At 43.3% G+C, this 14,990-nt stretch overlaps 1 protein-coding gene across 1 annotated transcript; it reads right to left on the reverse strand.

The window, feature by feature from the left end:
• Nucleotides 1–1,825: 1,825 nt before the first annotated feature.
• Nucleotides 1,826–14,363, reverse strand: LOC131471911 (sialoadhesin). Its single transcript, XM_058648710.1, has 9 exons — nucleotides 13,792–14,363; nucleotides 9,685–13,041; nucleotides 8,292–8,693; nucleotides 6,131–6,442; nucleotides 5,788–6,051; nucleotides 4,318–4,590; nucleotides 2,786–2,888; nucleotides 2,525–2,690; nucleotides 1,826–2,429 (listed from the first exon to the last, which is right to left on the reverse strand). The coding sequence occupies exons 2-9, from the start codon at nucleotides 9,797–9,799 to the stop codon at nucleotides 2,280–2,282; spliced, it is 1,785 nt and encodes a 594-aa protein (XP_058504693.1). The 5' UTR covers nucleotides 9,800–13,041; nucleotides 13,792–14,363; the 3' UTR covers nucleotides 1,826–2,279.
• Nucleotides 14,364–14,990: the final 627 nt, after the last annotated feature.

Consider the following 14,990-nt stretch of genomic DNA (forward strand, 5'->3'; position numbering starts at 1 on the left):
GTCACTAGATGCTGCTGCCATCTGGTGTTCATAATATGTACTGTTCCGTTTAATAAATCAGTGCAGAGAAATGACAACAACACATTCTCCATCAATGACGTTTCAATGTATCACTGTTTATTCATTCAACTGCATTATTTAATTACAGGCTGCATTGTTGAACTGTAAAGTGTTATCATGTTCAAGAATTTATCACAGGACTACGGTATTAGTTAGTTAGTTGGTCAGTCAGTCAGTCAGTTAGTTAGTTAGTTAGTTAGTTAGTTAGTCAGTCAGTCAGTTAGTCTATACAGGTATGTACAGTGGCCTGGAGGTGCAAACCATTATTATAAAAGGTGAAACACTTTTACAAAGCTTGAGACAAATGTACATGTTTGAAAACAAATTCACAAAACATGAAACACAAACTAATTTACAAAAGCCACAAAGAAGACACAATTGTACAAGATGTAAGACACACTATTACAAGTGAGAGTCAATCAGCTGCGTACGGAGGGAAGGATTGTGAAGTAGCTTGATTATATTTTCATGCAGATATTCTCTCCTTTACGTCCATACTGAGAAGAAAAATGTTAAATTATATGTCAAAACAATTATATCTTATCATTGGGATTACATGTGAAATTATTATGGCAAATAAAACGTTAGTAAACTATGTTGTAATGTACAGTGTCCTCCTATAGTATTGGAACAGTGAGGCCAATTCTCTTATTTTAGACATGGACTGAAAACATTTGGGTTTGACATCAAAAGATAAACATGAGACAAAAGGTGAACATGAGACAAAAGATGAACATGAGACAAAAGATGAACATGAGACAAAAGATGATCATGAGACAAAAGATGAATATGAGACAAAAGATAAACATGAGACAAAAGGTGAACATGAGACAAAAGATGATCATGAGACATGAGAACATGAGACAATAGGAGAACATGAGACAAAAGATGAACATGAGACAAAAGGAGAACATGAGACAAAAGATGATCATGAGACATGAGAACATGAGACAAAAGGAGAACATGAGACAAAAGATGAATATGAGACAAAAGATGAATATGAGACAAAAGATGATCATGAGACAAAAGATGAACATGAGACAAAAGATGAACATGAGACAAAAGATGAACATGAGACAAAAGATGAACATGAGACAAAAGATGAATATGAGACAAAAGATAAACATGAGACAAAAGATGAATATGAGACAAAAGATGAACATGAGACAAAAGATGAACATGAGACAAAAGATGAACATGAGACAAAAGATGAACATGAGACAAAAGATGAACATGAGACAAAAGATGAATATGAGACAAAAGATGAATATGAGACAAAAGATGAATATGAGACAATAGGAGAACATGAGACAAAAGATGAATATGAGACAAAAGATGAATATGAGACAAAAGATGAACATGAGACAAAAGGAGAACATGAGACAAAAGATGATCATGAGACATGAGAACATGAGACAAAAGATGAACATGAGACAAAAGATGAACATGAGACAAAAGATGAATATGAGACAAAAGATGAATACGAGACAAAAGATGAATATGAGACAAAAGATGAATATGAGACAATAGGAGAACATGAGACAAAAGATGAACATGAGACAAAAGATGAACACGAGACAAAAGATGAACACGAGACATAAGATGAACATGAGACAAAAGATGAATATGAGACAAAAGATGAACATGAGACAAAAGATGAACATGAGACAAAAGATGAACACGAGACAAAAGATGATCATGAGACAAAAGATGAACACGAGACAAAAGATGAATACGAGACAAAAGATGAATACGAGACAAAAGATGATCATGAGACAAAAGATGAATATGAGACAAAAGATGAATACGAGACAAAAGATGAATACGAGACAAAAGATGAATATGAGACAAAAGATGAATACGAGACAAAAGATGAATACGAGACAAAAGATGAATACGAGACAAAAGATGATCATGAGACAAAAGATGAACTTTTGTCTAGCATTCTATGTTGTGAATCCGATCAGATGTAAATACCTGGGAGTAAAAGCTGAAATCAGAAGGCAGTTTGATTCATGAATTCATTTGTTTGGGCTTTTTAAAGGCCTGTCCATTGGCTTTTGTATTTGTGTTGGGTCTTCAGGGCCACCGTATATTAGAGATCCACCACCTCTTGTTATTCAAGAGTTCAGAGTGCATGAATGAGAATGTACTAACAACTACACAAACATATGGATTACCATTCATTTGAGAATGGGTGTCATTTTCCTGCATCAGAGTCAGAGGATCTCCAGGTAAACAGCTGTTTCTGCATCAGCCTGCTCCTCTCTTGTGAATCTGACTCCCATAGCAGCGTGTCTGTCTGCACTTAATGATTCTTCTCTTCTTCTCTTTCGTCTCTCCTCACCTCTTCTGGCCACGGGATGAATCTGTAAATGCAGGAAATGTGAACATTCAGAAATGTAAGATTTTGAGGTTTTGGGCAAGGTAATTCAAAATGATCAAGAATCAACAAATTCAATACGTTGTTACTGTGGACAAAAAGTGGCGTGCAGTTCTGGTACACAAGCTGGTAGCTGCCGTTGGTGTAGATATGAGTGACTTCTGTGCAGTTAATGTACAGAGGCATCCTGTCCTGACAAATCTCCATCCCCTCAGGGTAAACAGCCAGGTGTGCATTCAGGACATCTCTAACAGGAGCAGAGGAAGTGAAGTGTGTGACTCCTGCAGTATGGAACACTTTTCAATCATTTCAGTCATCATTCAAATAATGTGCTTCACATACTTTGCAGCTCTCCTTCGGCAGCAACAGAAAACAACAGAGAGAAGGAATATGACGGAGCAAACGACCACAGCAGGAATCACCAACCACCACAAATGTGCTGACACTGCAGGTTAAAGGATGAACATATCATGTTAAACTAAACTTCATCATGAGCAGAACAACATGGATTATGGTTTCTAATCATTCAAGAGAACAACACAAAAGAAGAGAGTGCTGGATGAGTGGAGATGAGTGTCAGGGCCGACGTGTGACACAAGGAAGCAGCAAAAGTGAAACGCCGATAGACACGATGCATATCCACGATATCAACGGAAAAAAGGTTCAATAAAGTCACTCAAACACGCTAGAAACATAGACTCAGCACGTTTGGTTACATCAACAGACTCAGTCCCTCCCTCGTAACCACGTAGCAACCATGTTTACGACCTGTAGAGAGGCTGACAGACAGCCAATCACTGAGCAGCTGTCTCTCACTCACAACAACAGTGTGTGAACATCGAGGAGAGTGAGCAGAGTGAGGAGAGAGGAGAGAGGAGAGAGGAGAGGGAGGAGAGAGGAGAGTGAGCGGAGAGAGGAGAGTGAGGAGAGTGAGGAGAGTGAGGAGTGAGGAGAGTGAGGAGAGTGGTAGTAAACTTATTTAAAGTCCAAACTGTCAAACAAACAATAAACACCAGACGACCGTCCGCACACAGAGCTTCATACTTATTAACAACAAACTTATTGACCCATCGTCATCGCTCACATCCTCTGGACATCAACATCATCTGCTGCTACATGTGGAGACACTCCTTACAAAGACGTCACTGATCCAAGGACATGCTTCCAGTTTAGTTTGAAACATTACTGTTTTTGACTGATTACTGAAGGGATTAAAGGAATAAAAGTGTTCAAATTATTATTTTTAAAAGGTCATGAAAATGTATCAATAGTTATCGATATCGCTCAATATGAAGCACTTATATTGCTCAGCTCTATTCCAGGGACAGCTCAGGCTGAACGGTTGGATCATGTGCAGTTAGTGATTACACTGCACGAAGGATGATGAAGATGAAGCTGTTGGGCAGGAAGAAAAGAGGAAGAACACAGAGACGTTTAAAGATGAATGAGGACATGAGGACAGTTGATGTTAGAGAAAAGGACACAAGAGAGAAGAGAAAGGTGGAGGCACATGATTTTTCCTGACTTAAAGGGATAGTTCAGGTTGAAGTGTCACGTTATGAGGAACTGACACATAAGGTGTTTGTCAGCTACAGCTACATTACATCATCCATCCATCATCCATCCATCATCCAATGTGCAAGAGTCGTTCAGTTCTACAGCTGACTGACAGTGACACAGGCTGCAGCTTCATTTGTACTAAAGTGAACATTCTTTGTATCAGCTGACATTTGCATGACCTCAGTCGAATGTCCATCTTCACTCAAACTTGACCTATTTCGTTGTCTCTTGACACAGCGGCGAGGAACACAGCACAGGTGTCAGTGTGAACACACAAGAGCAGCACAGTGTGAAAAACAGTGGTGTGAACACACCTTCGCCTCCCTGCAGTAAAACCAAGGAGTCGTTTCCGAGTGCGTTGACAGCGAAGCAGATGACGGTCATGGGGCGGACCATTGGGCCCCTCAGGGAAGCTGTTTGCAGGTGAGGCTCTGAAGTCACAGACGTGTTGTAATCACGAGGTGGGACCGTCCCGTTAATGCTCCAGGTCACCACAGATTTGGGGTTGGAGTCAACTGAACAGTGACACAACAGCTCCATGTCCTGGACTAAACAGGTGGAGGACAGATGGACGATGGCTGGTTTATCTGGAGGACAGAAAAGACGTTGACTTACTGTGATGGAAGCAGTAAAAGCATCAGTAGCTTCCTGTGGTCAGTGGCCTGTCCAGAGAGGCTGCTCAGTCATATGTTCTTTCCTCTAAATCGTGACATGAAGGAAAGTATCGTCAGTATGAAAGTGTTGAACTTTTCTTTTAAGGCTGTTGTTGGTCGACGTTCAAAAAAAACAAAAAACTTTTAAACTAATGAAATCTATAAAAATCTTGTTTTGTCCTTTACTTACAATTAAAAGGAAGAGTGCATCTTTGTGAAGGGTCAGTGCTCTGCATGAAACCACTCTGAGAGTTTTATCTGGCTGTCAGACAGCGTTTGTAAACCACTCACTCTACCACACCAAAGGTCATAGAGAAAATCCCTGTTTTTAACTCTACTGCTAACTCTTTGTTTGTGTCACATAATGAAAAAAAGCCGATTTAAAAGTCACAGAATAAAAGATTTGCAGACAACAGTAGATCGATGGCTCCTGTGCACAATCATTGATTTTCTGTATGGACTTTGCTGCAGGAGAATGAATGAGACGTTAGTTTCCCTAACAGTCTTAATCAGGCATTCATTTGATTAAGTAAGTCCCCACTGACACTGAGATGGAGCCTCTGTCAGTGTGAGGTGTATGAAGTGATGTTGTCAACAACCATGCTCGTAGTTTTATGTAGTAACAGTGTCTAATGGCTTTAGAGGTCCATGGAGCAGAAACAACCGGATCAAATGTATAGAAACGCTGTTGGATGTCACTTCTCTGCTGTCATGTATTAAACCCGCCTCTAAAAAACATTTGGGATCGCTTCCCGTTTGTCGTAGAATCTGCAGTTGGACCAAAAGGTGTCGTCGCTGGACGTATCTGCAGAGCATGACAGCTGCGGGTTCTGTGATCAGATCTGATCTACTTAGCAGGATCTGCATGGAACTAGATCCCTCAGAACATACATCAGTACCAGGTCTAAACAGGATCAGGATTTACTGTCAGAGCCTGAGACAGAGAGAACCACTGAGAACAACTCTGCACCAAGTATGTCGTAACCACGCCCACAGAGTCACAGCTAAAACAAACGTCTGTTGAAAATGTTCATCATCATCATTCATTCATTCATTCATTCATTCATCTACAGTCACAACATGTCCATGAGCAGCAGCAGCAGCAGCAGTTGCATCAGGAGACGGGATTACATTGTATGTTGAGCGGCGTCAGCCGGGACTCTCCTCGACCAATCAGGTTCCGCGCTGAGCAGCGGACTCTCGTGTCTCGAGTCACATTGTGCACACGGACCGTGTGAGCGCGCTGAGGGAGGTTCACTGTGCGGCCATGTTGAATGTAGGACCAGTGGTACTCGGACACTGGAGGGTCAGCTTTGCATGAGCACACCAACAGAGCGTTTCCCCCCTCGTGCACCCGCAACGACAGGATCTGAACCTGCACTTCCTGTGGTGGAACTGAACACACCCACAAAAAAAGAGATTAAATGAGGCGTAAAGAAAGTGTGTCAACAGAAACAGTCACTACTATGCTTACATGTCACATGAACATCCTTGAAAGTGGCCAGTGATTTGACCCCTGGGTAGATGACCTCACACCTGAGCCTGGGTTTCACCTGGTGTGTCACAGTAAAAGTCAGAGGGGCCAGGAGCATCAGTCCATGCGGCTCCAGAGAGAGGGTCTGTACCGCCCCAGCTTCAGGGCTGTGGAGCTGGACTCCTCTTTCCCAGTTCCACTGAAGTATGGGAGGAGTGGAGGGGCAGTGATAGCTGGCAGAGCAGTTTAAGGTGATCTGCTGTCCCTCTGTGGCTGCCAGCGTTCCACTGATAACAGGAGCCTCAGGAGAGTCTGTCCGAGTGGAAATATCACAATCATCCACTTTTACTGCTGCTGTGTGTTCTTACTCATGTTCTGTCCCTGACTCATGTGTGTGTGTGTGTGGTTTTCTTACTAAATGGTGACGGTGCTTCAGAGATAATGATAAGAACGTGCGTCGTGGTATAAGAACGTGCGTCGTGGTATGAGAACGTGCGTCGTGGTATGAGAACGTGCGTCGTGGTGTAAGAACGTGCGTCGTGGTATGAGAACGTGCGTCGTGGTATGAGAACGTGCGTCGTGGTATAAGAACGTGCGTCGTGGTATGAGAACGTGCGTCGTGGTATGAGAACGTCGTGGTATAAGAACGTGCGTCGTGGTATGAGAACGTGCGTTGTGGTATGAGAACGTGCGTTGTGGTATGAGAACGTGCGTTGTGGTATGAGAACGTGCGTTGTGGTGTGAGAACGTGCGTCGTGGTATGAGAACGTGCGTCGTGGTGTGAGAACGTGCGTCGTGGTGTGAGAACGTGCGTCGTGGTATGAGAACGTGCGTCGTGGTATGAGAACGTGCGTCGTGGTGTGAGAACGTGCGTCGTGGTGTGAGAACGTGCGTCGTGGTATGAGAACGTGCGTCGTGGTGTCGTGGTATGAGAACGTGCGTCGTGGTATAAGAACGTGCGTCGTGGTATGAGAACGTGTGTCGTGGTATGAGAACGTGCGTCGTGGTATGAGAACGTGCGTCGTGGTATGAGAACGTGTGTCGTGGTACGAGAACGTGCGTCGTGGTACGAGAACGTGCGTCGTGGTACGAGAACGTGCGTCGTGGTATGAGAACGTGCGTCGTGGTATGAGAACGTGCGTCGTGGTATGAGAACGTGCGTCGTGGTGTCGTGGTATGAGAACGTGCGTCGTGGTATGAGAACGTGCGTCGTGGTATAAGAACGTGCGTCGTGGTATGAGAACGTGCGTCGTGGTATGAGAACGTGCGTCGTGGTATGAGAACGTGCGTCGTGGTATAAGAACGTGCGTCGTGGTATGAGAACGTGCGTCGTGGTATGAGAACGTGCGTCGTGGTATGAGAACGTGTGTCGTGGTACGAGAACGTGCGTCGTGGTATGAGAACGTGTGTCGTGGTATGAGAACGTGCGTCGTGGTATGAGAACGTGCGTCGTGGTATGAGAACGTGCGTCGTGGTATAAGAACGTGCGTCGTGGTATGAGAACGTGTGTCGTGGTACGAGAACGTGTGTCGTGTTATGAGAACGTGCGTCGTGGTATGAGAACGTGCGTCGTGGTATGAGAACGTGCGTCGTGGTATAAGAACGTGCGTCGTGGTATGAGAACGTGCGTCGTGGTATGAGAACGTGTGTCGTGGTACACTACACTGACGGTGTAGTGTGATATGATTAGAGGCTAGAAATATACAGTAGATTACCTAACAAGTCAAATTCAGCATCTGCATCTTCCTCCTCTGTTTAAGAGACAACTACAGATTCAAAGTGGCCGAACCATCATTTGTTATAAAGCGTATTGCTTTGTATTACACTATTACTATTACACTGTATTATTGTCTTTCTTCAAACGACAGAATATGTACAATAAAAGCAACATGTGACTGTTTGTGTACATGAGCCATCCGGTGTTAAAAAAGAGAAATCAGTTGTAAGCTCGTGTACTTGTTTTTTCTTGATGAGAACCACTGTCTGTCTATTTTTTACAGTGCACCTCGGCTCTCCCAGAGCCTCTACCCACACATGCAACATGTTAGCCTGAGGGTTAGTCTGGTAACGTACATGAAAGCCTTCTGTAATGTTAGAATATAATCTTATTCAATCACACAGCAGAACACTGTGCTCTCCCATGTTCATCATCCATACTCACCCACAACATCCACACTGAAGCTCCGCGGTTTCCCCCAGAGTAAGTCATCACCTGTTTTCAGAGCGATCTCAAAAAGACGCGAGTCATCCAGCGTGACGCGCTCTATCTTCACTGAGCAGTCTCCATCTGTCATTTGACCAAAGAGTGATGTGCGTCCTTGGAAATCCCTGCTCACCTGATTCCCATCTTCACTGTTAAAAGCGATGCCTCGCAGGGGAAATAAAAGGCCACCACTTCTGAACCTCAGCCGAACATTCAGCCTCTGCTTTCTCCCTCTGAGAGGATGAGGAGCAGTAGGAGTGAAAGAGCAGGGGATCACCACACAGGACCCGGCGAGAGCTTGGACACAGTCAGGAACTGAAGGTACAGGAGAGATGGCCTGGATCTCAGTCCACAGGGCTGCTGTAGTGAGCGACAGCAGATCATAATTCACTAAACCATGCAACATTATTCCCTTTTTTTTCTACTTTTTACACAAACATTTGAGTCAAAAACTCTCTAAATTATAGAGGAATTCACTTCTTTGTGAAAGAAAAACTCACATATATACTGTATGTCTATGGACGTATATATGACTCATAGCCCCGCCTCTTCTGCCGGCGCGAGGTGGGACGGCACCTGTCATCATCACACTGTGATTGGATGATGACAGGTGCCGTCGATGATTCTCAAGTGTCGTGATCAGCACTGCTGCTGTCGTATCATTCAGTGGTAAGATCAGCCTAGCAGTCAAGCGGGACAAGAGAGGACACGTACGGGACAAGAGAGGACACGTACGGGACAAATAAATTAGGCCCAATATATGGGACGTCCTGGCTAATACAGGACAGTTGGTAACCCTAGCAACAACACATTAAACCACACTGCAGGTGATACACAGCCTCTCTTATTATTGTGCAGCTCTCACAATAAGAGGAATAAGTCCAAAGATACTGTCTCAATAAAGCAAGCGCATCCACTTTTCTATGTTGATAAGAGCATTAAAGTGAGAAAAAATAATGGCACAAACAGAAATCAAGGGACATTTAGAATAGATACAAATGTGATACTTTAATTGTTTGACAGTTTTATTACAAACTCTGGCTTTAGAACCCACCGCTGTGAACGTTACGCTCTGCTCATGTAGGAGGCAACAGCACTGGCTTACATTTATTTTCAAGGCCATATTAGACAAACTGTGTCCCTCATGTCCCCATGCCCCAGCTCATCACACTGTTCCTCTTCAGTTCCCAAAATCCACTCAGCACTTGGTGAAACATTGGTCACGGAACAATCTGCAAAACTCACTCCAGCTTCAGCACTTTTATTTCCCTGGTAAAATTCAAACCTTTACTGCATTCATCCAAAGTCAGCTAAAAGCATTAAACATTTGAATAATCATAGAATTACTCACCAAAAAACAGGGTGTACACGAGGAAGATGGTGTGCACATGCATGACTGCAGCGCTGCTCTGGCAGCAGACACAGGGAAGGACAAGCATACGCTGACGAAGAGGAGGAAGTGGCATCTTCAACTTTTACTCTGATTTATTTCATGCATTTGACTTCAAATCTATAATATAAACATAATACAAGTCCCTTCTATAATCAAGGACTGACATTCAAATCTTATTCAAACATTTTAAGGGCATTTATTTTCAAGAGGTGGAATTCACTAAGGGGAAAAAAACACCTCAGCATGGATTTTTGAGACGCCACATGACTGAGTGAGTCACTCTCATGCTGTTTGCCATTTCCTCAAAAAGTGAACATGAGGGCAAACTCAACTACGCCAGTGTTTGTGTAACAAATGTAAAGTCAGTGAAAAGAGAAGGAATCATTTTCCTCATGGTTTCTGACGGTTCATTCAAATACAGCAGGTGCTTCACACTCGAGGAGGAACTGACTGTTGTCTGGACATGTGGTGAAAATCAAAAGATCAATCATGATGATCGCTGTTCAGAGACAGACAGACAGACAGACAGACAGAGACACAGAGACAGACAGACAGACAGACAGACAGACAGAATCTGTCAGTTCTTGATGTCCTGTAGATTTCCTTCTTTGTCAGCAGAGTAATGACGGCTCTCCTCCAGGTGAGAGGTGATGGACAGAGGAGAGACTTTCATTGAGGACACAAGTCTTGTGAAAGGACGTCCCAATAGGTTTAGTAAAAAACTGACAAACTCACAGAAAAACACAAACCTGAGAATAAACCTGAAATCCCAGCAACAAAGACTTCCTCTCACACTACATCAAAGTGTTCATAAAATAAAAGAGAATAGCTCAAAACTCAAATCACTCACTCACTCACTCACTCACTCAGAGACAGTGTTGCCTCTGGCTGTGACAGCATGATGTTTGACGTTCACAGAACTTTAGAAAGACATGACGCAAATATTTCATTAATAAATATAATAAATAATATTAGAAATCACAATGATTTGATTTTGAATAATCATTTTCAGTTCTCAGCTTTTAGTGATGAGATTATTAAAGTTGGTGCAGAAAGACTGAGAACACATCTTTATTCTGAACTGCAGTTATTTATTATTTACTGTGTTTTACATTCACACACGACACAGACTTTGACAGATTTGAGAACAATGTCAATGCAAATTTCATGTCAGACTCAAACTGAAATATCTGTCATGAAAGTGAGTGGAAAAGTGAACCTCATGATTATTTATGAGGTGAAAACATCTTCTTTCCCCACCATGTATTTACTCTACTGTATGGAATATTGTGTATTTTAATATTGTAAATAAATGATAACACGTCTCTTAAGAACAGACTTCTTTGTAAAATATTGGCTGACAAAAATCACAACAATATGGATTATTACGTCTTTTCTACATCAAAAATCATTTTCTACTGCCAGAAAACTGTGACTGTGACTAATGCAGCGTTCAGAGAGCGTTGAGCTTAAAGCAGAGGCAACAATAGACATTCACTGACCCCGGTCAATTCCATCACTGTGAGATTCAGTGGATTCAGTGGATTCAGTGGATTCAGTGGATTCATGACAGAGCAGCTTTGATTTCATCACTTCTACAAACATTTACTGTATCAAAGGAAACAGAGACGTCGTGCTCTTACTTTTTCATTCACTCTGTGGCTGAAACACTGATTGAGTGTTGGATGCTATTCACTGCTACTTTACACTTAGGGATCGGTACTGTAACGTAGTACTATGGGCTTTTTAAATAGTATTATTAAGAGCTGATGTTGTTCATGGTGTTGGACACAATCAGATTGTACAATCCTCAGGATTGGGAAGTCTGTGCTGACTTGTGCTTGGTCAGATATTTCCTGGACCAGGACAGAAGCTGTAGCTGCTGCGCACGCACACGCACGCACGCACACACACACACACGCACACACACACACACACACACGCACACGCACACGCACACACACACACACACACACACACACACACACACACACACACACGCACACGCACGCACACACACACACAAGTGTCTAACTGAACATAATTGTAACAGGTGAAAAGCATGTGCACATACACACTCTGCTAAAGGCAGCGCAGCACTCACAACAGTCCCCGCCCCCTTCAACTCAGAAGAGTTGAGAAGTTAACAATGATGAGTTAGTTATCTGTGAATTCTTCAGATAGCAATAGAACATATACTGAATGAATGAATTCATCCTCATTTGTGTCCTGTATGAGCTCTCATGTGCATTTTAAGATGCCACCTCCTTGTAAATGTTTTGTCACAAACATCACAGCTGAACGGTTTCTCTCCTGAATGAACCATCATGTGTCTCTTCAGATTACTTTTCTTGGTAAATTTCTTCCCACAGATATTACAGTCTTGTGGTTTGTCTCCTCTATGAATTTTCATATGCGCCTTCAGAGAACTCTTCAGTGTAAATCTTTCCCCACAAACATCACAACTACAAGGTTTGTCACCACTGTGGACCCTCAGGTGTTTCATAAAGTTACACTTGTATGTAAATCTTTTCCCACAGACGTCACAGCTGCAGGGTTTCTCTTCTGAATGGACCATCATGTGTCTGGTGAGAATGGACTTCTGTGTAAATCTTTCCCCGCACACATCACAGCAGAATGGTTTCTCCCCTGTGTGAATCATTTTGTGCCTCTTCACGTCACTCTTCTTTGCAAATCTTTTCCCACAAACATCACAGCTGCATGGTTTCTCTTCTGTGTGGACCATCATGTGTCTTTTAACAACAGCCTTCTGTGTAAATCTTTCCCCACAAACATCACAGCTAAAGGGTTTCTCTCCTGTGTGGACCATCGTGTGTCTCTTAACGTCACTCTTCTTTGTGAAGCTTTTCCCACAGAAATCACAGTTAAATGGTTTCTCTCCTGCACAGACTTCCTGTCCCGGGGGTTGGTGTTTATCAGGAGCTTCACTCTCCTTGCACTCGTCACCACTGTCTTCAGTCTCAGACGAGTCATTTCCATCAGCTTCTGTTTTTATGGGTGGTGGAGGTGCAGAGCCCGTGTCTGGAGGAGACACCATCTCTCCGCTCTCCACAGTTTGACTTGGATGAGGATGTGAATACTGAGATTCCTCTTCATCATCTTCAGTCTTCACATAGATAATATTGAGTAAGAACTTTTTGCCATCAGCATCCTCCAGAAGATGCTCTCCCTCCTGATTGGTCCAGATCTCTTCCTCTTCCTCTTTGATGCGAGGCTTCCCGGGGTTCTCCTGATCAGGGCTGGTGATCAGCTCAGTGAGAACTTCTTCTTTGATCCCCAACATATGCTGGACATCTTCAGGCAACAGTGAAACAAACAAATAACCTTGGTTAAGTATACCAGGGCTGTCAAAGTGAACACATTAACACAAACTCCTCTCTGTATATATATACTGATACTTTTGACTGGTAGATACTTATACTACCAGTCAACAGTTTGGACACACCTTCTCATCTAATGGTTTTTCTTTATGTTCATGACTATTTACATTGTAGATTCTCACTGAAGGCATCAAAACTAAGAGTGAACACACGTGTAATTACAAAAAAGTGTGAAATAACTCAAAACATGTTTTATATTTTAGATTCTTCAAAATAGCCACCCTTTGCCTTTAATTACTGCTATGCACACTCTTGGCATTCAAGAGGGTGTATCCAAACTTTGGACTGGTAGAGTGTATATATATATATATATATATACATACATATACATATATGTATGTATATATATATATATATACATACATATACATATATGTAATGTTTTATTGATAAACATTTGCCAAATAATATTAGATTCCATTGTATTGTCATGTTACACAGCCCATAATACACTAGACAAAAAGTGAAATGTTCCAGATACAAATTGATCACATGACCTTTAATAGTCTTTGACCAGCAGGGGGTTTGTGAGCACATTAACATGCGAGTGACGCATTAGTGTGGAAGGTTCCGCTTCAGGGTTTAAAGAAGCTTCATGTGACCATCACGAGCTCTCGGTGAACCGCACCTGGTGTTGAGTGTTTGGGTTTCAGTATCGCCTTACCTGTTGAACAGTCCGCTAGAGGGCGCCTGTCTTCAGTCCGCCTCTGTGGATTCTCTGAACACGGTCTCTCGTGTTTCATCATAATGTTTACGGTTTACGTGACGTGTCGTTAGCGCTGACCCGCGCGGACGACCAACGATCACCGGGAGTTGCTGTTTGCGGCAGTTATGAAGCCGCGCACCGGCGTCAGCTAACAGCGCTAACTTCAGCTAACGCGGAGCAAACACACTGATGCTAACAGTGTTCGCCGATGTGCGCACAAACACAAGCTGCACTTCTGGACACGATTCGGATGAACGTAACCGTGGATACGTAACCGTGGTAACCGTGGTAACCGTGGACTATGGTTTGTGACTAGCATTCTCAAGTATAAACAAGGAAGTACCGCTAAGGCTTACTTCCGGTACGGTCCCTTCTCCAGCTCGTATGGCAAGCCACCAGGGACAATCATATGCGAGTCTTTTATTACTGCTTTCATTTGTTCTGGTCAAATCAATCATGTTATTGTCATGATATTCTAACGCTGGTCAGGTTGAGTAAAGAGCAGACTGATGCAGAACCAGTCCACTCATCAGAACCAGTCCACTCATCAGAACCAGTCCACTCATCAGAACCAGTCCACTCATCAGAACCAGTCCACTCCTCAGAACCAGTCCACTCATCCGAACCAGTCCACTCTGAGAACCAGTCCACTCCTCAGAACCAGTCCACTCATCCGAACCAGTCCACTCATCCGAACCAGTCCACTCATCAGAACCAGTCCACTCTCAGAACCAGTCTACTCATCAGAACCAGTCCACTCATCAGAACCAGTCCACTCTCAGAACCAGTCTACTCATCAGAACCAGTCCACTCATCAGAACCAGTCCACTCTCAGAAACAGTCCGCTCCTCAGAACCAGTCCACTCATCAGAACCAGTCTTGCCTTCGTGCTTCACCACATTTCTTTGACCGATTCATGATTTCATAATATTTTAATGTTCATATAAGTGATTTCTATCGTTAGTGTAGTGTTATTATAAATAACTGCACGAAAACGAGCGCTCCCACAGACCCGGCTGAACTGACAGAGGGGGCAGAGGAGGGGAAGCGGGGCAGAGAGGGCAGAGGAGGCAGCGGGGGCAGAGGAGGCAGCGGGGGCAGAGGAGGCAGCGGGGGCAGAGAGGGCAGAGGAGGCAGCGGGGGCAGAGAGGGCAGAG

Source organism: Solea solea, chromosome 13, assembly GCF_958295425.1.
Source record: "Solea solea chromosome 13, fSolSol10.1, whole genome shotgun sequence".
In the NCBI taxonomy this organism is placed as follows: domain Eukaryota; kingdom Metazoa; phylum Chordata; class Actinopteri; order Pleuronectiformes; family Soleidae; genus Solea; species Solea solea.

Excerpts from the sequence above, each read along its gene's own strand:
- LOC131471911 (XM_058648710.1), bottom strand. The coding sequence starts at position 9,799 with ATGCCACTTCCTCCTCTTCGTCAGCGTATGCTTGTCCTTCCCTGTGTC. Across the intron at positions 2,889-4,317 it reads TTTACTGCAGGGAGGCGAAG|TGTCAGCACATTTGTGGTGG; the intron begins GTGTGTTCACAC and ends TTTAACCTGCAG. Across the intron at positions 2,430-2,524 it reads TTTTTGTCCACAGTAACAAC|ATTCATCCCGTGGCCAGAAG; the intron begins GTATTGAATTTG and ends CTGCATTTACAG.